General features: G+C 36.4%; 1 protein-coding gene across 2 annotated transcripts in view; it reads left to right on the top strand.

Annotated features, from left to right (window-relative positions):
* Nucleotides 1-23,176, top strand: part of PTPRD (protein tyrosine phosphatase receptor type D) — a 372,025-nt gene that overhangs the window by 333,824 nt on the left and 15,025 nt on the right. For both annotated transcript variants that reach the window (XM_065657714.1, XM_065657713.1), the window contains 6 exons: nucleotides 65-184; nucleotides 784-938; nucleotides 19,624-19,909; nucleotides 20,389-20,567; nucleotides 21,814-21,940; nucleotides 22,921-23,046. In XM_065657714.1, coding sequence (XP_065513786.1) covers nucleotides 65-184; nucleotides 784-938; nucleotides 19,624-19,909; nucleotides 20,389-20,567; nucleotides 21,814-21,940; nucleotides 22,921-23,046 — 993 coding nt within the window. The remainder of the gene's footprint in view (nucleotides 1-64; nucleotides 185-783; nucleotides 939-19,623; nucleotides 19,910-20,388; nucleotides 20,568-21,813; nucleotides 21,941-22,920; nucleotides 23,047-23,176) is intronic.

Here is a 23,176-nt window from a genome sequence, read left to right as displayed (position 1 = left end):
CACTCAGATATGTAAAAAATGACAGGTTTAAATGCATTAAATAATTACATATTTTTCACTATAGGTGAAGTGTGATCAATACTGGCCGAGCAGAGGCACAGAAACTTATGGACTAATCCAAGTGACCCTTTTAGACACTGTTGAATTGGCAACGTACTGTGTTCGTACATTTGCACTTTACAAGGTATATATCCTTATGTATACTTACAATATACTTTGAAATTTAAATGTAGGCATTTTTTATCCCCTTTTCCTTTTCCTTTTCCATTCCTTTCCTTCTCCTCTTATTTCCCCTTCCTCCCCACCACTGCCCATCCTTTCTTCTTTGTTTTGTTTCCTGCTTCCCTGCCTTACTTTCTCCTTTATTTCTACAGTCCCTTTCTTCCCTCTCATTTCTTCCACTTTCCTCCCTCTGTTTCCTCCAAGCAACACAGAACAGTGAAACTTCTACATAGTGTAGTTTTCTTACATCATAGAATTTTGTAAGTTAATACAGAGCTCTTGCTATGAAAAAACATTTAACTGGATGAAATACTAGCTAAAGCTCTGGCACTTCTTGTGTTGCATTACTTTGTGGTATAATTAAAACTCTCACATTGTTCAAATCCTGCAATTTAGAATATAAGAAATTTTTCCCTTAGTAGCCTGAGTCATGTTTCTCTCTGGCCCCAAATGTGATTTAAATACATTTCACTGGTATAGATGCTTCTGCAGTTATTTCATTGAAAAATGCCAATATTCAATCAAATGGCAGTTTTGTCATGAAGTTTTTTAATTTCATAGAATGGTTCAAGTGAGAAAAGGGAAGTGAGGCAATTCCAGTTCACTGCCTGGCCTGACCATGGCGTCCCAGAACACCCAACACCGTTCTTAGCTTTCCTGCGACGAGTCAAGACCTGCAACCCACCTGATGCTGGACCTATGGTTGTGCATTGCAGGTAAGTCCAGAATTTCTTTCAGAGCATCTTATGTCAAGATTACTGCTGTTTTGCTGCAGATGAAAACATTATCTTCTTTGAAAGAGGCTTTCGAAAAGTCTGTCAAAGGAAAAGGTGTTGCATTGTAAATTGGGGACCTGAATATGGCACCACCAACTTGGATGGACCAGAATTATTTTCTTTGGTCTGTGCGCAAGGGGAATTAATTTTAGAATATCTCAAGGTCTACAGGGAGAATACCTGCAGGGAGAATACAAATGTATCTGTGGTATTCAGAAGGCGGTATGGAAAAGAAAGAAGTATAGTGTTGGTTTAAGAACCTGAATATTGAAGAAAGTTTGTTTTGATCAATGAAACAGCTTTTGAAATCATTATTTATATTGTATATGAAAGTAAAAATATGGAAATTAAGAAAGATAAATGGCAACGTTTATTGAAAATAGGTAGAAAACTTAATCTGTAGTCATAGTTAAACCCTCATCTTCATACTGTGAGGAGTTGGATCTGCAAAGGATGCACGTGGGGAACACACTGAGCTCAGTTCCAGGGGAATGAATGCTCCACACTGTTTGCAAGTTAGCAAACCCCTTTAGGCATTATGAGGTATGAATTAATAAACTCTCAAGATAAAAAAAGTTCTGGGAGTAAGGAAAATTAAAAGGAAGAGATGGGTATTCTTTGGAGATATTTGACAAAGGAGTATCATTTAGAAAGCTTTGAAATCACACTGATAAGAACATCATCAGAACATATATGCCAATTCTGGTAGAAGTAAGCTGAAAGATGGGTCCCTCTCATTCCAGGGCTACGTTGTTATAGCTTACATAACTTACTGTGCTGCCCCTTTCAAAGGGAATTCCTAAAATCACTGATTTTTGTGAATTTGATTTTCAGATACCTTTGGTTAGTAAGACTAAGGGCTACTACTCTGTGTTCACTGAAGCTACAAATGCTTAGCATATTTGAAAACCAGTCTTGCTCTTGTCATCCAAAAACTGAGTAAGAGGAATTACAAAGATTACAGCATACCACCCTCTCTAGTTCTGGCCTCTTACATATTGGTAAGACATCCATGGAAGCTGGTTATTTGAACACTTTCTAAGTGATTATAAGAGGTTCTTATAAATGAGATAGGAAAATAAAGTCAACAGGGAAACAAAAAGCGCAGACTGTTTAGAAAAGGTCAGAGAACATGGAACATAGACATTTAATGTTTATTGAAACACTAGGGTTAGGGATGTAGAATAAATATAAATAATAATAGAAATCTATTTTACAGTTTGCTGAGTGTTTCCTAAATGGAGCCAAATCTTACTGTATCTGTATTTATAAGATCTGAAAACATTTCGAATATTGCCTTGAATTACAGATTTACATAATTATAGACTGCCTCAGCTTCATCATCTTAATCCATATAGGGCATACCTCCAAAAGTGCTCAGCAGTCAAGATGTTATACTCTAAATCAAAACCAAAATTAATAGAAGAAATGAATCTTCCCACTCTGGGAAGGCCATTTAGTTAGTATAATTACCTACATGCAAAAACAGATGAATTAACTTAGTTGTTAAGAGTCATACAGTAAGTCATTGGGAAAGATGAAGTCAAATACAAAGGTTATTATCACTCAGCAAGGTCATTATTTTCTCTTTGTCATTGGTCATACACTTCAGTGGAAGTGGTAATCAGGTTTGGTGGTATGATTTGATGCCTGTTGAGGGACTTTTTTCTCAATTTCCTATTAATTTATTTACCTGTACTCTACAATATGCATATTCTGGTAGCAAATTTGTTAAGGCTCTTTGCCTTATGTATAGTTTCTTGAGACATTAAGATTGTAGGCATTTTGCACAACCTATCCTCTACAAAGCAAACTTCCATGTGTTCTATTATGTTAACAAGGCTTTTAAGTCCCACTCCCAACAATTTGTCTATGAGCAGAAGAACTAATTAAACCACATTTCTTGCAAACTTACAGATTTATGTCTGCGTATTTAAACATTTTATGTAGCCGGACATGTAGCAGCAAGTTCTGCGGACAGGCCAAAGTTTACTATTGCACTCATTAGCTCTTGTGTTAATGTGCCGACTGTCTAACTGATATACCAATAAGAATAAGTTAGTAAAGTCTTTCTCACAGTAGTAATGTTCAAGTCTCTTTTCAGGCATATTGTAACAACATTATCTTTTCAGATTTGTATTGACTTACCATTTTGAATTTGACATTATTCAATTGGTAAAAAAAATTCAAAAGTGGAATGACCGAGCATCAGCACAAGTTTTTTAGGCTAAAATACATGTCTTCCATTCAGCAACATGAAAAACTTTTAGTTTGAAATTGAAGTACTGGATGTGCCTAAACATTTCTTTTCAAGCTCAGAAAAAATTTCATTTTATATTGAAACTGAAAAAGTAAGCAAGTTTTGCATGTTGCCTATTTTTCTTAGAGTTGTCTCTGTTGCTCACTTTCAAAATTTCTCCATTCCACTCTTTTCTTTGCTTGTCATCGTCAATCATTTCAATTTTTTTCCTCCAATGTCTGAACTGCTTTTTTTTTTCCTGTGGACTCTAATTATATTCTATTTCTGTCCTTCAATTCCACTCTTTTCTCATACTCATTTCACTGATTTTTACCATATTGCTGAACCATTTCAATATGAAATGTGTTCCTACATGTCTTAGTATTTTCTCTGAAGAAAGATCGTCATTCTAATGGTAGCATTCTCCTGCCAGTTTTTGTCATGCATCACCTTTCACTGCCTTCTAGTACTCACCCTTTTCCACTGAGATTTTTTTTATCTATTCTTGACAAATTTCTGGCTTTTCATTTCTTCTTTTGCTGGCCCCTGGTCTGCCTCTGCAGCCTTCTAAAAAAGTCCTCTTTTCCTTGTTCATATCTTATCTGTCACTGTCTCCCATTTTGTGTTCAGGACTTCCTAAGTCCCTTTTCATTAAAGCTCTTGTACTACCACCATTCAGTTGTTAAAAGTATTTCAAATTTTCTCCACTAGAGCGAAACAATATAATACAAAAACATATCTTGTATCCTTTGCCTATGGCAGGCAGTGGTTTTCCAAGATACCCCACAAAAGGAATAACCTGAGTTTACTCCCTAGTGGGAGCAGAGGATTCATACCAGGGAGTGTAAGTCATCTGAGACACCACTGATACCTTCTTTTATGATTCTTCCAGTACCTAATAAACTGTCAGAGCTCAGGAAATTATAATAAAGATGTTATTGAAGTATAAATATGAGGGAGTTTAGCTTTCAAAATAGGTTTGGTAAAAAGAAAAAGTAGGTGTGAAGAAGTTTTGGAAGCATTTTTCTGCAAAGCTTTTAACCCATAAAAAAATTGAAAATAAAAGCTACCAAGCAACTAAGTACGGGGAAAAAGATCTGTTTGTCTCTAATATTTCTGGGAATTTAGCTCAGAGTTTCGCACTGCTCAAAAGCTGATCTGCTTCTCAGTTTTGATTCAGGTCAACACCAACAGGAGCCGGCCTGGGTAAGGAATAAATAAAAGAGCCAGATCTCTGTGTTTTGTTCCTTGGAGAGTAACCCCCTATTTATTCTGCATTTATAAGTAGATATTTTAAGCAAATGGTCTAGCCAGGCTTTTCCTTACTGCATTCTCTGTATCTGCTTTAATATTACACAACAGTTGACTTCCAGTCCACTTCATCTTAAGAGGTTTTTCCAGTTTGCTTGATGGTTTTGGTATATGGCTATATATCCTACAGAGAATCAAGGTAGCTGGAGGTCTGTTTCATGAGTGTGGCCCCAGACCAGTTTCTATGAGAGCCTCAGCAGCTGATAAGCTAGTTTAACATCCTCTTCCTAGGAAACAGTTGTTGAGTGTATGGAGAATTTATTTAATGACTTATAGTGAGCTTAGTGGGAAAACACCTGAGATGAAAAAAAGTGGCAACTGAAGAAGCCACTCTGTAAACATTTGTATGCATTCTACTCACATAAAGCAACCGGAAAAAAAGCATAGTCTTAAATGGTGAAATTAATCGTGAATATAAGTATTACTATTCAAAATTACTAGACTTTATAAAACACGTTCTGATAAATGCATGTCAAACAAATGAAGGTGGAAGTATTCCTAACAAATTTTGTGTGATGAAAGCAAAGAAAAATACTGAATCATATGATCAGAATTTATGATAATATTAGTAATTATTTTTTACTAATGTCCATGCAACAGATATGTCTGCATGTCATTTGTGCATCTACTTTTGATAAAAGTTTGCTTGCATGCACAGTATTGAATTTGAATCTAATATAGAAGTCAAAAATATATTGACGAATGTCATATGTGCATTCTACCAGTCAAAGCTTTTACTTGTGCAGAAAAGTTGGCAGATTTTTAAGCTGCAAATGTAATTAAAATATAGTTAAAGTTACATTATTTTTAAGGACAAAACACAGATCATTGCTGAAAGGATTGTGAAACACCAAAGGTAACATTGAGGCCTAATCTAAATGCAGATTTTTTTAACTTACGTAATCAGATATTAGAGTCATAGAATCATTTGGGTTGGAAAAGACCTTTAAGATCAAGGTAACACTGCAAGTCCAACCCTAAACCATGTCCCTAAACACCACATCCCTATGTCTTTTAAACACCTCCAGGGATGGTGACTCAACCACTTCCCTGGGCAGCCTGTTCCAATGCTTGAGAACCCTTTTGGTGAAGAAATTTTTCCTAATACCCAATCCAAACCTCTCTTGGCACAACTTAAAGCCATTTCCTCTTGTCCTGTTGCATGTTACTTGGGAAAAGAGAGGAACACCCACCTTGTTACCACCTCCTTTCAGGTAGTTGTAGACAGCGATAAGGTCTCCCCTCAGCCTCATTCCTATGTGACCATTCTCAGGGGCTCCCATGGTTTCTAACACATCAGTAAGTCTTTCATCTTTGCTCCTTCACGGATCTCTATCTTCTGTCTCCACAGAGATGGGACTTCACTTGCACATTGTCCCTCAAACACTGGCTTGCCACTCTCAGGCTTATCTCTAGTGAGCCTGGCTTTATATGAGCCCTGCTAACACCTGTGCAAAGATCCTTTTCTCCCTTTGAGACAGAGGCACCCCATCTGTTGCCAGCGGGTCTGGTGGTGTGTAGACTGACCCATGATCAAAAATTCCAAATTCTGATGGTGACATCAGGCTCAGAGCCAGGTATTGATCTGCTGGCTCTTCCTGTTTCTTCCCTCATAATTCCCTTAAACTGGAAAGACAGAGGAGAACACTATTTGTGCTCCTGATCCCTTAGCCAGTTGTCCCAAGACCCTTAAATCTCTCTTGATTGCCGTTGGACTTGTTGTTGCAACTTTATCACTGGCTACCTGAAAAATCAGTAATGGATAATAACCTGAGTGGCGTACCACGTTAGGAAGTTTTCTTTTTGCCTCTTCACATCTTCAGCCCCGGTGCCAGGGCAGAACAGACCCACCTTAAGTGACTCCAGTCTGAATATTTGGCCTTGTGTTCTTTTCAAAAGGGAGTCACCTATGATAATAACCCATCTTTTTTCTTTATGGAAGCGGTTTTGATAACAAGCTGTAAGTCAGCTTAACCTCACTGACACCTCCAAGCTGATGAACTATCATATCTTTTTTTTTTTTCGGTTCCACTTGCAGAGCATCATACCTGTTATGCAAGGACACCAGGGAAGGTGGAGTAGTCACAGAGCAGATGCACCTGCTGCACTGGGCAGGAATTTTTTGCCATTGCCCCCTGTCCCTTAAGTCACTGCGTTCATCTAGGCAGAGAGAGATAGGGAATCTTCTGTATCATAAGCCCTGTCTTCCTGCTGGGACTTACTTAGGAAAGCTAGGGTGTGACTCCAGTGGTCTACCTCCCTGTTGCACTCCCAGATACTCCTGAACCTACTCATCTCCTCCCCAAGCTCTGTCACTAAGCAAAGGGGTTCCTTTACCTGGGCACACCTGCCACAGGGGTGCTCACTGCTGCCATCCCATACTGACATAAAAGCAGGGCATATCCTGCAGCCTGGCACCTGGGTGGCAGCATCTTCCCACCAGAGCTCTGTCAGGGAAGCTGCATGGGTCCTGGTGGGTGCAGAGCTTGGAGAGCCCATGGCTTTCTGCTGGGCTGGTGGGACTATACTCTGGTAGCACTACCTGGATGAAAAAGGTGTATGGTAATGATATAAATGTGTAATGCTTTTACACTCCTTTTTCAGGAAAAAAATTATACTTCTCTGTCTATATCCACAAGGAAAGTTAGTTTAGCAAAGCTGAAATCAAGGTGAAGTTAAATTTAGAAATACGTTATAAGCTGCTATGTTCCATAGTCTTTGCTTGATTTACATTCTCCCAAAGACAGCAGTATCATTATTTTCAGTGTGAGATTTGGTAGAGAAAAGGAGCTAAATCAAAGGTAAAGTTGGATTTAGCAATCCTGTCCTGTTCGTAGATACTTTTCATAATGTGTTCAAATCTCAGCTTATTTAGAATAGCTTATCTGAATATTTTTCTGTGGTGGTTGAAATGCTCAATGCAGATAGATCTTTTTTTATTTACAGACTGTTATATTTTAAGACTGTATCCTTTCAGCCCCTTTGCAGAGAAGCTGAGTAATATCATAATCTAACTGGTGTCTCTGCATGACTTGCCCTAATTTGCAGAACTGATCTCGAAAAAAGGGTTTCTTTAATGAAAAAATGCAGGCTTAAACCCTAGGGTTCTGCATTGGTGAGGCTGTAATGTGTGGTCTAATGATAGTGGGGAAAGCACATGTTTTTGTTTGAAGTTGGATTAACACAGGCAAACAGGTGCTAATCAGATCACAGTAAAATAGCACCGGAGGGTGTTTGGAGCTTTATGCCACGATGTTTTCAAAACATCACAGAAGCTTTAGTAGTTGGTTCAGTAACACGACATAAAAGCTTAACATGTAAGTGCAAACCCATATGTTTGAATCTCTCTTTGTAATACTAGCACCAAGGGGCATATCTTTAAGATACTTTGTGAAGTTTTGGCAGGTACTGTTAATGCTGCTATTGCAAACAGAAAAACTTGGATGTTTGGAGGAATGTGACTGTTTTAAGTAAATCCATGTCTGAGTATACTAACATAACCCATTAGAACTGTAAAAACAAGATAATTCTTAAAAAAATAACAAAAAGAGATGTGATCTTTTATTTCTTGAATACTTATCTAATTTTTGTTCAGTGTTTCAGAATATGAAATAAAATTAACAACAACAACAAAAAAAACTACAGCAATGATTTTTCAGTGGATTGTTTTACATCACCTCGGTATCTTTTGAACCTCCCGACCACTTTTGCCACATACCTCACAAGTGCTTATTTTCTAATCCTCATAGTGAGTAGGTTGCAGATGACTGCCTATCCTTTTTCACGGTGTCGGAAAAAAATTCCCTCTGGTAGATATTCAGAATTCTCTCAAAAGAGCTTGAAAAATATTAAAAGCTTCCTCATCCCTTCGCTTTCCCTGCCCTGAGAACAACTCAGGATCTTTCCTGACTTCCTTGGACAGCTGAAAGCTTTGAGAGGAAGAGTTAGTAAAGGCATTTTAGTATGACAAATATTTAATATCACGAGTATTCTAAATTTTCTCTGCTTTACCCACGTATCTTTATACAGCAGTTATTGGGTCACTACTATATATTAGACTGTGCTGAGTATAATCCATATGTGAAAACATTGTAACACTACTTCCTCTCCAGCTGTTATCTGTAGGTCAACATATATCTCTTAAAAGAGAACTATTTTCTCAAAGTCTTTGTTCACAAATAAAAAGCAAATGGAGAAGGATAAGGCTGTCCTTACATTCACTTCTTAAAACAATGCGTAGATGGTGACTCTGCTTAGTATGTTTAGTTGCTTTTAATATAAAAATACAGCAATGAGTAAATGTCTGTGTTTTTCGTTGTATTCCGTCTGTATTGATAGCCTCAGTTACTCTGACCATGCAGTCAGAGAACTGACTGGAAATAATTTCATTTCTACACATAAATTTCTTCTTGGGAGTTATTTCATTTCTATATGTGACAAAGGCTTGTGGAGTTTGATACTTTGGGAGCTTGACCTCTCTTTAAACTGGAGGATTTTCATTTAGAAATTTTTGGATGGTTCTGTTTTCATTTACTTGTTGGAATTGTAGAATCTACCGGAAAATAAGGAACAGTCTAGAAGAAAGGTTGATAAATACTAACTGGCAGAAAAAAAGACTGATGTCCCAGCAGCACACTGATTGAGAGGTCATTGGTATAGTAAGACATTACTTAATAATCACTTGTGTAATGAGTGGCATCACAGAGGGACAGGAGTTGGGACTTGCATTCATGTTCTCACTGTGAAAATTTTCAAGGTTGTGAAAATTCAGATTCCAAAAGCTTCACAGTTGCAGACGCTGGCTCTTTTATGCTGAACATACAAAAGCTTTCGCCTAATTACTGTGCCGTGCTCATGCAATTATGCAAACAAAAAGACGAGACTTTCTATGCCGATAGAGCCAGTGGTGGATGGGTAATGCTGGAAGTTTTTTTCCTGTTTCAAATTTGCACTGTCTTGAGTTAGAAATAAGTTTTGCACAGCAAACCAGCCTTTCATAAAACATGAACTGAATCTGCTATATGTACAGCATGTGCTTCAGTTTATAAGCAAAAAAACTCAGTATCACTGAAACTATTATTAAAATTCAAAAGCATTCAAATAACAAATAATAGCAGTATTTCTTCATGTAGGTTCAAACAATAGAAAGTGCCTACTTGTGGTCTTTTTGATTAAATCAGTCTTATGTGTATAAAGCCGTCTTTGGTTAGCACTTTGCCTGTGGTTCAGGGGATTATACCCTCACTGCTGTGGCTCAGGGCTGGATTATCTTTTGAAATCCGAAAAAGCTGTTATGACTGCATAGGGCAAGATTTTGTTTCTAGTAGAAGTCAGAAATCTGCAAAGGAACACAGTGAATGCTATTATAAGATAGGATCTGTGGTCTATCTAGGCCAGTGTCTTGTATCTGACAATGGCAAATATAGGTTCCAGAATTATGCAACATTTTCTTGCTAAGTTGCCCAGTGGAGGTACCAGGGCCTGACTTGGATTCAGCCAACAAATGGTTTCAGTTGAGCAGGTCTCCTGGAGACTGATGACTTTTCACTCAGTGAAATAACCTGGCCCTTATTAGAATGTAATAATTTTCTGTAAGATATTTTTAACAGAAGCAGTGCCTTTTCCATGTGTTATCTCAAATTACGAATATGTTGGTGCTGATAATTATTTCCATATATATATTATCATGTCCTACAAGGCCTGTAATTTCCTTTGACCTAAGCTGTAGTTTGATACATTATTTGATCAGCGCTCTTAGTGAGTCATTTTATCCATATGTATTTAGTTAATTGGTTATTTTTCTCCCCGCCCATGTTTATATATAATATACTCTACAAAGGAAAAGGAAATCTGACTGCTTGCAGCTGAGTCTAGTAAAAGAGCAATTAGGTTCTATCAGAGCCAGCAGCTGTCTGTAATGAATTCTGAATTAAAATTATGAGTGAAGAAAAGAATCCAGCCATCTGCAGGAAATGTGAAAATATTTTTATAACCCAATAGCTGAATTCTGGAGAGGGATATCTCTGAGATTTCCCAGCTGTACCTACAGTATATTACAGAATATCCATGGACACACAGTATACTGGAACACATTGCGTCAACTTGGCTACCCAGCATGTTTGGCTAACTTCAAACAGGCTGTATTTTTATCTGAAGTAATCAGCATGAAAGCCTCTTTAAATCATATCCCTGTATCTCTAGAAGTAAAATGCAACTTTAGAAATAGTCCTGTTATCTTTTTGTGGAGGCTTTCCAATCAGTATTCTGCCCCGAATATTAATCTTGCTTCATTTTTCATACTTTTATAGACTTACTTCAGGGTCTCATAATTTACTATCAGATTTTGTCAATGACTGTTGTTCCGAGTGAATCCTACATTGCTGTGCCTGATTTTCTTTTGTCAACTGAATTTTAAAAATACTTTCTAATTGTTTAAAAATTATCATAATACTATCCAAGCTCATTTTACAACTACTTTGAAACTTCTACACCAAAGCCCCATAATTTTCATTATAATTTGTCCATAGTATTTGGTCATAAAGTTCAAAATCCTGCAAAAAAAAGAGAGAGATTAGTGTCCAACATCAAAATGACAGATTGTGATTAAGAAATCTGAAAGGCTTAGTGCTATTAACCTCTCACAACCTGATTTTCTACTACGTTACAGAGAATTCATGATGGTATAAAGACTTGCAGAGCATAAAGAAAAGAAACATCAGTTTCTTCAGTTTTCAATACCAGTAACCAAGCTCTTCATCTGTTGGTCTTGATGCTCTTCACTCCTTGGTCTAAGAAAACAGAGGCCTAGCAAAAGCCTTGATATGAGATTATGAGAGAAGCCTCGTAGCTTTTTCTTCTCTAATTTCTGCTGTGTAACATCTCACTGCACTATTACCACATTGCAACCATTTCAGTTTAAACCAAATCTAAGGTGGCAAGATCACATTTGTGTTATACTCTGAATATATCCAGAGGTAGATACATCGGTTCTCCATGGAAAAGGAAGAGACATCTTGAGGTGGAGATCCAACACAGTAGGTCTGCTAATGAAGTCCCATCAGCTACAAGCTTGAGGACTTCCAGGTTTTCAAAGTGTGTGTGTGGGGAAAGGGAGGCAGGGTTGGGGCGAGGGGAAGAGGATTTGTAGATGGATAGAACCCAGTTTATTTAGGGCTTTGAACTGTGATCGGTACTGGGAAAAAAAAGCCAGCATGAACTGAGGAAACCTAGTTGCTTTGTACTTACCATATGAAATACTGTGTCCAGTTGACAATCTGGTACCTCAACGGTCTTCTGTCAGTCTAAAACCAAAGCATAACAAATGGCGAGTGATAATGTTCGGACTTGAAAAACAGAGATCCTGAGGGCAGCCAATGTTAAGAAAAAGAAACAATTTTTGACCTCAGGAGGTGTATAAACACCTAGAATCAGGGAGAAGTCCAGAAGGTTTCTTAAACTAGGAAGCACCTTTGTGTCCAGCAAGTACTTTCAAGGTCATCCTGTTACTCAGTGCTGCAGAACACATTTCTTCCCACCTTCTTTAATTTATTTTCAGATAGCATCAGTTCACCTTCCTATTTCCCACACAGATAGGATAATAGCTCTTCTACATGTTCCACATGAAAATGTAATCAAAGCACAGAAATATGCAAAAGCAGAAAACAACTCCTCAAAACATTCTACCCTGAGAACTCAAAACAGGTTGAAATGCAAATAAAGCAAGGAGTATTTGTTAAGAGCAACCAGCATAATTTATGCTCATTGACATCTTTGCTGTGCTGTAATCTTCACTTTTATTTATTGACGATAGGATCACAGTGTATTTCCTCTCAAAAATTACTCAGAAGTATCATTTTCTGTATTTACTGCAGCTGTTCATGCATAGATCTGTTTTTAAAGGTAACGAGTCACAGTATGATGTGTTTTTAAAATTAACCTCAAAATACATTCTTTTTCTATAGTCTATTTCACTAAACTCTGTTTCAGTAAATTTTAGATCTTTCTTTAGTGGAATGCATAATGACAAGAATGCTTTGTGAATGCATTTCGCAGGAGAAAGGATGCAAAATACACACTGGAACTCAACAAATCTCACAGAGAAGATATATTTAGGATAGTTACTCTTTGATGCAAAATACAGTACACTGAATACATAATATTGTGTATAGAGAAGTAGTAAAATAAGAAGAAAGATACCTGAGAACTGGCTTAATTTTGAAATAAAAAATTAAAGTAAATCCTTGTGCACAGATAAAGCAGTACAGACAAATACCGCTCATTCTAATTTATTTTCTTTATATGAAATCAGGTAATACAGTGGTTTACAGTAAGGTGTATATATAAAATCCCTTATGGAAAGCAGGATTATGGAATGTAGTGCTATATAATATCAACAGTCAACTCTGAAGGGAAACCAAGATAAGAAAAGGAAGTGGTCTGAAATAGGGTCGATGAACTTTTCAGTTGTTATATTATGTAATTTCTGCTATATTCCATCTCACAAGCAGAACAATAAGAGAGCTTTTTTCACCAACAGTTCATGATTTCAGGAAAGAAACAGGCAGAAGTACTCTGTGATATTCTGTCCCTTGTAAAGAAGAAAAAGCAAGGATCAGAAATAGTGCTGTTCCTTTTCAATGGCATAGGTACTAAAAGTGTCAGGTACCCAAAGGCAGAAGTGTTGATTGAAAGGAAAAGGGCTAGATTATTTGATTAGCCAGGGAGAGAGTGGGGAGGGGACTTGAATGCATGTGCTTTCTTTAAGTATGTGGGACCATGAGACAAAATTTAGACAGCAAGTTTAAGCTTCTCTCCCAGGACATGTCTAGAATGATATTTTCTTAGAGTACCTATTCAAATTCCATCAAGGTCTAATAAAAGGATTTCTGTAAAAAGCTGTGTCTGTAACTTGTTGATTAATAACCCTTAATGTATATGTAATGTATAACCCTTTCCTCGGTGGATTTCTTTTTGGCATCCATGGTATTCTGCAACCATGAGTTTCACTATTTAATTATGTACTTCATGAAAAACTACTTCCTGTTTGTTTTAAATTCTCTGCCTCATCAGTTCAAGATCATACTTCTTCTGTTACAAGCCAAAAAGGAATAGTCATTTCCTTTTCACCTTCTCCACATAATGCATGGTTTTATCCCCTTCTTTCATATATCCCTTTCTCTTGAGTCTTCTCTGCTCCAAGCTGAGTTATCTAGTTTGATTAACCTCCCCTTCATACACTGTCATCCTTTTTGATATGTTTCTTCAACCTTATGATTTCTCTACCGTTCTTGAGATGGACCACACTGCTTGTCATGGAGGTGAATGCAAGGGCATCCCTTTGGCATGCAAAATGGCCTCAGAATGGCATTCATGTGAAAATTTACAGAATCCTTCAGTAAACAGTGGATTCACAGGGTGGGAGTGAATTGATGAGCATGAGAGTGAATGATGATATTATAAAAAATCCTTCCAATTAATTCTACTGAAAACCCCTAAATGGCTGTCATATTTTAAAAGTGTACTCAGAAGTTACCTGTAGGTTGGCTGTAATATTTGTAGTTTCAGATATTATTTTCCTTCACTCAGTTACTTAAATGAACTACTTATGTACCTTTTGCCTTTGTAGTGCAGCATGGTACATCTTCCTCCACTGCTAACATGTAAATTATTTCTAATACTTGTGAACTATCAGTTAATAGAGTTGCTCTTCACATTATACACTTCCACAAGTACATTCATGTATTGCTTTGGAGCTACATACAAGTCCTTCTGCATTACTGTAAAGTTCTGGCTCACAACAGACCTGGATTTAAAGTCTGGTGAGAGGATTTGAATTGCTACAATGGAATGTCCTTGTTAGAAGTGTCTCTTAAAACGTTTTTGTTTTATTTTGTTGAACATTACTAATGCTACCTCTTTATCCTCCATGGAAAACTCAGCTTTTAAAATTATTTTAATAAAAAGGACATAGGATTTGTTAAAGAAATTTCTTGGAGTTTTGATCTGTATGATTTAATACTTGAGAGTTTGTTTGTGTTCATGATACAATCTGGTAAGACAGCTTCTTGTGCTTCATCTCTCCAGACCTGAACTCAGGATTAGATAAAGAACAGATTTACTTCCTGAACATTATTACACTTCTTCAATTGCATATTACAAAAACTTTTGCTTAAATCTGGAGCAGTTATATTTGAAAATTTTATGGTAATGGTAGAATTCTGAGAATGTACAGACTGAAAGGAAAGCCTTCATAAAGCTCGATAAAGGAAGAAAGATCCAAGGCTGGCTTTTGATTTGTGAGCCTCCTATGTTTTTGCCAGCTATCTATGAAAACTCTGGGGAGCTCTAGACCAAGCTTTGTCTACTTGTAGTAAAATCTCCTGTTTTCTGATGTGTTTTTTTCTTCCTATGTTCATTTTAAGAAGTTTTATATGACCTTAATGACAAATATGGTTGCCTCCATGCAGAGCATAAAAAAAATGCAATGGCTAAAGTCTTTAGTTTCGTGAAGCATCATATACCATACCTGATTGCTGGTATCTGACCGTAACCACAGTGAGAAGAAAGTCCTTGTGCACTTGCAGATCAGCTCTCAAAGGTCCTTTATAAGCTGGTACCAGAATTCTTAACGCAGTCTGGTATCTATTCTAACATTAAATTTGAATTTACCTCTTTGCACAGGGTCTTTATGCTATTTTTGTCAGACGTATCCCTTCAAAGGGACATTTAATGGTTTCATAAATGGCTTTTTTGCTACTTCTTGGACACAGGGGTGATTTTAAGCCATGTTCTAATTTCCTGACAAGAAAAGGAGAAAAATAATCTAAATATTGCCTGTGTCAGAACTACTACAGAATTTATGTGAGATTGGAATCTAATTAATCTTATGAAGTTCTTCAATAAAATCCAGGCATTTTTTATGTTTCCCATATCACAAGCAGTTTTATGTACTTTCAGTTCATAAATGCAAGCTTCATTCAATCTGAAACTGTAATATTCAATAAAATTTTCCCCTGACATGAGTCAAAAATGTCCTAAATTATTTTTGGCCCATATTTTACTGTCTTTGCTTCCAATTAAATGATCTGTGAATACTGGCACTTACACTGCATTCCTTTGCCAAATCACTGAAGTATCAGTAAAGGGTCATCATTTAAACAGCTACAAATTAATCACAAAATCCAACCTTTAACACATCCATACAGTGATTTTACTGTGGAATGGCCCCCTTATGCCTCTTAATTTTTCTTTTTGTGAGTTGCAGCTGTATTGCATCACAGGACATTAAGCATGTTTCAACTCATGGAACTGAGTCAGTCATGTTTTTAGAAATTGAAAACAAATGTTGTAATAGAATAAATGATAATATTTGAAGCAATAACAGTTTCCTAGTAGGCATGGCTATTTAATAGATTACTTCGGTTTTCAGCTTGTAAATGTAACAGTATCTTTCACTAGCTGAAATGGTAGAATTTTTTTTTACATTCTAAGTTCAACAGTAACACCAAAAGAAGCAAACCAAAAGGGCAAGAAAGTCAATAACAAGTGTAGAATTAATTTGTGAAATTATCCTCGTTAGCTGAATTATCATTGTTAGCATGAAGTAGATAGGATTTTTTTTTTTTTTATGTTACAGTGGCATATTATTGAGGATTCAAAATGCATGGCTTCCCAGCAGTTTATCAGTACTGTATTAAGAAGTCTGTATGATAGCAGAAGAGAAGGAGAAACAACATAAAGATAGGATAGTTTCTTGCTCTTCTATAGGAAGTTGTTGGAGTTTGGAGTTAGAACGCATGTGGGGGCAAATGAGAAGGAAGTTAAAATATTCATAGCATTGATTCAATTTTTACCTGGAAACCGAAAAGGGTAGTGTGGCAGACACATAGCTCATTTATAATTGGCAGACTTGGAATGTCCTAAACACCTTAAGGTAGTAACATATCTTGCTGGATAAAATGATCCAGACAGGAGTGTGTCAGGACCCCAGCAGAACCAAATGCTTCAATAAATGTAGTGTGTCAGCCCCTCCATCCTTATCAAGAGAGCATTGGTGCATAGTAATGTGGTTTAGTCTGGAGTTGTGATCTTCACAACCTCTGCATAAACCTGTAAAACAGCAAATATCTTCTGTGGTACAGTATGCTAATAACTATTCTTCTCTGAGTTTGCTTATGGGAAAAACAAATATATAAATGATAATACAAGATGTGAAGAGAAGAAGTGAAAACCGCTCATTGCAGCCGAAAGTGCAAGCTTTTAACTGAGTTGGAATTTTGCAGTTCTTTTTTGTAGGTACCAGTGAGCCTCATAATGTTTACTCTGAAAAATGGCATATTCAGTTATAAACATGGTACTGGAACATTAATTCATTAATATGTGATAGGAAAGAGGACCATATACTAAACTACTGAGAACATCTGCACTGTCAAACCTTCTTATTTCCCACTTGGCCAGAAAGAGTTAGGCTGATAAAAACTGAACATGAGAAGGAATCATTTAAGGAATGGTTTAAAACTCAATATAAACCAATCTAACACAGAAATGTGTGCTACTTGTGGTGATTTCTTTGCAATTAAAAAAATAAAGGGAAAGTGAGACAATTTTTTTGAGTTTTTGTTCATGATTATTATCAATGTTAAGGTCACTAAGGTTTCCTGGAATGCAGAGGTTTTATTATATAAGGTAAATGAATTTCCATTTAGCTAGGACAACCATCATTTCATATGTCTGCATATTTTCTTTCTCTACAACTCCCATTGATCAATATCATTGATTGATAGATTTTGTTAATCTCAGAATATTAATTAATTCTTGTCAGAGTGACATCTAAGAAAGTTGAGATTGATGCATTTGGTTTGTTAGCAAAAGTCCTCGGCTATTTGAAGGGGATCTGCTTCTGAGAAGAGTGACAGGTGACAAGAATACATGACTAGCAATATCTAGATATGGAATCTTAGAACCAAAGTTACCTGCTGTGAGACTAAAACATCTTTCTACTCTGCGCTTCTCTCTGATACGGTTGTAAGTAAATACAGTTTGCTGGGAGCTGTCAGAGATTCTTAAAGTGTCATGCAAGAAGTAAAGGTTTACCCTTATTTATTTCAGGATGGACTTATTTAATATTTCGTGAAAATCTAGGAACTGTGAGAAGATCTTAGTTTTCATACAATTGTCCTCTAGAAGCTGGATTGAAATTATTTTTTTTTTCTCTCTCTTTTCAAAACATGGCAGTTCTTAGATATGTTTAACTTAGATAATGGCAGTGTCTTGAGGGTTTATAAATTTTTGCTTGCTATACTATGTACTGTATTTCATGTCACTAACTGAAAACAGTTAAGCATTTGAAGTCCAAAAACTATCATTCATTGTCACAGACATGATGTGATTCCAACTCTAAAAATTATATACAAGACCCATTCTATTTTACGTTTGTACATTATATAGCTGCATGCATGCAAATAATAGAAACGAAACTTCATAAAGTTCAGTCATATGCATGGCTGTAAAAAGACAGTCATCCACCTGAAGATTTTATTTAGTACAGTTGATGTTCAAATATATCTGTAAAATAATTTCTGTAGAGTTTTCAGGAAAAATGGCTCCATTTAGCACAGAAGTTGCATACTTGGACCTTCAGTATATTTTCTGGTCTTGTGTATTCTGTAGCCTTTTTCATATTCCTTCTACATCATTCCTATTCAGTTATGCAAAATGGGTAATAAAGTAGCATGTGTGACTAACAGTGATCGCATCAAGGTGAGAACCATAAATCTCTTTTTCTTCTTCTGGTTGCATAACATTGTCCTCAGGAGTAATTAAAGGTAGCCCATGCATGTAGCAGACAACACCTTTAAGACAGAGAGGGAATGACTGAAAATCCTTGAAAGTCTGGCATATTTTGACAGCAGGTATCAAAAATAAACTGCTGTTAAGTAGTTTAGCTAAGACAGGTTTAATTTGCTTGAATCTGACTGAGTATTTCATGATCAAGGGTTATTCTGGTACCAAGCTGACAGTAGCTGACCCATGTCTTCTTCTACCCTCAAGTCCCCCCAAAGATAGGAAAGCAACTTTCTAGCTCAGAGTTGTTCCTAAGGAACCCCTTACTTTGCAGAGAGCTAAGAAGTAGCAGTTTCTTTGGCCTCAATAGGGTTGATGTAACTTCGTGTCAGCTCCTGCCTAAAATCAGCAACTAACTTAACTTAGAACCTGTGAGGAAGCACTAACTTTCCCTCTGCCTGATAAAAATTACTCACCCAGTCTGGACATTAATGAATGCTGTGATTTCAAACTTTGTCTTTAAGCACATTTTAGTTCTTTTACAATCTGTCCTTCGAAATAGTGTGATGACTGAGTATCTTGATCCAGATTCTGGCCACTCCAGATCTTTCTTACATTTTCCTCAAGTTGCAAGACAGCTATCATAGTGACCAGCTGAGGGTTTCCCTAGCTTACAGCTTGCATAGGCTAACTAGACATGGCTCTGCATTGCAAAGAGTAACAGCATGGCCTGGCTAAGTGGAAAAGCAGAGGACAGAAAAAAACATGTTACTAGGAGTGCCACTGGCAGAGTTGGGGGAGGGAGAGAAAGTTTACCTCCAAAGCACAATAGAAATAAATGACTCATTTTTTATAACATTATTGTTTGGCAATAAAGTCATCTCTGTAAATAGAATAGCAACAACAGCATGTTTAATCAATTAAAAATCATGCTACAAATAAAGCTTGAATTCTTAGAGAATTCGTCATCTCCAGTAATTTCAATTTTTAAGAACGCATATTTCTAGAAGGCATTGCAATGTGTCTTATTTCTATTATACTCAAACCTGAAACTGCAAGATGCAAAGATCTCATATAAAAGCATTCCAAGTTCTCAATTGCTTGTAATGGGTGTTAAAGGAGCTTACTTATTTCAGGGCACCCACCTCTTTCGTAATAGTTGATGTTCATATTCAGAGAAATGTGCTGTTCAAATTATTGTTAAAAAACTCTAAAACTTGAATGTCATAAAAGTAAGCACAATGCATGAAATACTGCTTCATGGGTTTTTTTTCCTATGTTCATTTCTTTTAGTGCTGGAGTCGGCAGGACTGGCTGTTTCATTGTGATAGATGCCATGTTAGAGAGAATAAAGCATGAAAAGACTGTAGATATTTATGGCCACGTAACTCTAATGAGAGCGCAGAGAAATTACATGGTTCAAACTGAGGACCAATACATCTTTATCCATGATGCACTGCTGGAAGCAGTGACTTGTGGAAATACCGAAGTGCCAGCCAGAAACCTGTATGCATATATCCAGAAGCTGACACAGATAGAAACAGGCGAGAATGTCACAGGAATGGAACTGGAGTTTAAGGTACTGGGATTTTATGTTGTGGGGAACCAAAACAAATGGTGTAACACTTAATGCTGCTCTGTCCTCCACCAGTTGTTTCCAGTAATTGAAAGACAAGACATCAGCAGGCTAAAATTTTATATTAGGAAGATGATTCTTTGTAAAATCTACAGTTCTATTCTCAATTGGTGTCTGGACAAGAACTGTTCAGTGAGGATATTTGAACCCTGCTGTTCCTTTATTGTTTCAATAACTTGAAATGTGTGTTTGTGTAGAGGTTTAATACTCAAGTTTGTCCATATCATTAATCAAGCAGACATTAAGCTTTTATAAGATGTTAAAATAAGCTTTACAAATATTTAGGTAATGCGATAGAATATGGAAAAGAACCTGAAACTGAAATTATTTGTAAACGGATAATGAGCAGACATCCTCAAATCTGACAGTGTAATTTAGTTTTGTTATACCTGGCCTTTATTCTTTTAATTTATTTTCAACAGCGTCTTGCTAGCTCTAAGGCTCACACTTCAAGATTCATCAGTGCCAATCTTCCATGTAATAAATTCAAAAATCGCCTTGTCAATATTATGCCATATGAGTCTACAAGGGTATGCTTGCAGCCGATACGAGGAGTGGAAGGCTCTGATTATATTAATGCCAGTTTCATTGATGGATACAGGTACTAATGTTGATGTGTTCTCATGTGGACTGTTTTAAAAGTTAACAAAATTATTTACATAATTATATGGAAAATGACATATCTTAGTATGGAAATTTACTATTGTTTATCTGCATGTGCCATGTTTGGTTGAGTGGGTCTTTAAATATTAATAAAACGTTTAGATTTTCATCCACACGATAAAGGAAAATTCTGTAAATTACACAGAGTCTTAAACCTTCTATTTTTATCTACCTTTAAGCCATTGAGAACTCCCAAGATGTTTGACAAGCTGAAAGTTACTGAGATTTTAAACATATTCATGATTTGAAAACCCAATTTCTTCACAACTATTCTGCTTAAGAAGATACGTAGAAATAACATACAGGAGATATACTCCCTGTGTCAAAGTGATAATGTATGATCTTGGAACACTGATTAAGACTAGACCTAGCCACCAAAAGTGTTTTATACATAAACAGTTCTGTAGCCCACCAGCATCTTCATGACAACACAGAGCAATATGCCCTCAGCTAACTTAAGCAACAGGTAGAAAAAGTCATGAAGAAGAAGTGGTATAGTTTGCGTAAAGCAGTTTAGGTGTACCTGAGTATCTGAACTCACAGAGATCATTTTCTGACCCTCTGCTCATAATTGGAAACAGCTTTCATCTCCAGTGTCACCCGCACAGGTGTTTCAGTTAACTGAAAGTAGCAGGAACAATGAGAACTGGTCATCATCTTGTAAAGCTCCTGATCCAGAGGTTTTTAACAGCTTGATGGTAGCTTCCATTAGTAGGATATTAAGGCCTGGAAGTGCAGTGCACTCCAGTCCTGAATTTTCTTCCTGCCTTACTTTTGCTGGAGGCATCAGACTGTTGAAAAGGAGTTAATAAAGAAACTGCTTGATGCTATAATTCCTAAACTTAATAGATTGTTAGACAGTTATTTCTACAAAATGAACCAACACAACTGTTTCTTAAGTGCTTTTTACAGCACACAAAATTGAGCTATTAGAGTTGCATTAAAATTTAAATAATAATGATAAAGACATACATCATAATATTAACAGAGTAATTTCCCTCACAAAGTTCTAAAAATAAAAAGCCATCGTTTGATTAAACAATCATAATAAGGTTTTAATGCTCTTATTATTAATAGTATATAATTTTTTCCTCTAGATAATGTTTATATATAAACAGAGAACGTGTATCAATTCACTTTTTTGATTAAAATATTTTTCTTAATTTACTTCTTTTTGAACATAGACAACAAAAAGCTTACATAGCTACACAGGGTCCTTTAGCAGAAACAACTGAAGACTTCTGGAGAATGCTCTGGGAGCATAATTCTACAATTGTGGTCATGCTCACTAAGCTAAGAGAAATGGGCAGAGTAAGTACTACTGTAATACTGCTTTACTAAAATGTTTGTTGTAATGATTTTTTTTTTAAATATTTTGTTGTTATGGGAATGTCTGAAGATAAAGGTGAAGATTTAGGTTCCTTCTCCTTTTGAAATATCAATGGCATTATTGTGTAGGGTTTTCCAGTCTGCAGATGTGTTGCAATAGACAAGCCAGACATGGCATTTTGTTGTGAGGCACACCGAGATTCAGCCACTGAGTTTGCATGTTGATATTCTGAAGTATGCAGAGAGAGCATTGCTGTCTATTGAACAATTAGGATTTTTTATTTGGAAACTTCTCTTTTGCAGCATGTGGTTTTAACAATGTTAAAAGAAAGTGTGGTATTTTTGAGATCTGAATGTCTTCTGTGTGGTCATAACAATGAACTTTAAAGTTTCAGCACCCAGTTTACAGTCCTAAACTCATTCAAGTGCTGCTTTGTGTAACGGAAAGAACGAAGCAGTTTACTATCTGGACGGGATTATATCAAGATAAAACTGCTGTGTGATAACTAAACCTGTGTCAGGCCATGTATTTCAGGAATAGAGATGATTCAGGACATGGCTAGTGGATGCAGAGATAGTCTTAACTGAGGCCAGGGGGACTGGCTTCAAAAGGAAAGAAGAAAGGAGATTGAAAGTGGCTTCAAGATTTAAATTCCATTCTGTATTTAAAATTAGGGTAAGGATAGCTCTTATCACTGATAAATAACAGAACCGAGCAGAAGTATAAATGAATTGAGATGTACAATGACCGGAGAGAACCCCTTTGCAATACAATATTGAAGATCATTCTTTATTCTAGGTATGAAACTTCACGTTCACTTCATGTTCAAGCAAGTTCATGTACCTGTCACTAGTAGCACTTTCCATGAGTATTACACTTACCTGAATGAAAAAAGTTTTATACCAATTTATGGTAATGGGCTTGAGTTACAGGAAATGAATTTTAATTTGTTATTTTGTAGGAAAAATGTCACCAGTACTGGCCTGCAGAGCGCTCAGCCAGATATCAGTATTTTGTGGTAGATCCAATGGCAGAATACAACATGCCACAGTATATTCTGAGGGAATTCAAGGTCACAGATGCAAGGGTAAGTTAACATAGCATTATACTGGTTCACATAAGTTTAAAAGAAAATGTCAATTTCTTTCTTTTCCTATCTTTTTAAAAATGTTTATTATTGTTAGGAAAAACGCAAGGGTGTACTTTCTACAAACAAT

Source organism: Caloenas nicobarica, chromosome Z (genome assembly GCF_036013445.1).
Source record: "Caloenas nicobarica isolate bCalNic1 chromosome Z, bCalNic1.hap1, whole genome shotgun sequence".
NCBI classification, from domain to species: Eukaryota; Metazoa; Chordata; class Aves; order Columbiformes; family Columbidae; genus Caloenas; species Caloenas nicobarica.
This window is presented reverse-complemented; position numbering and strand designations above follow the sequence as displayed.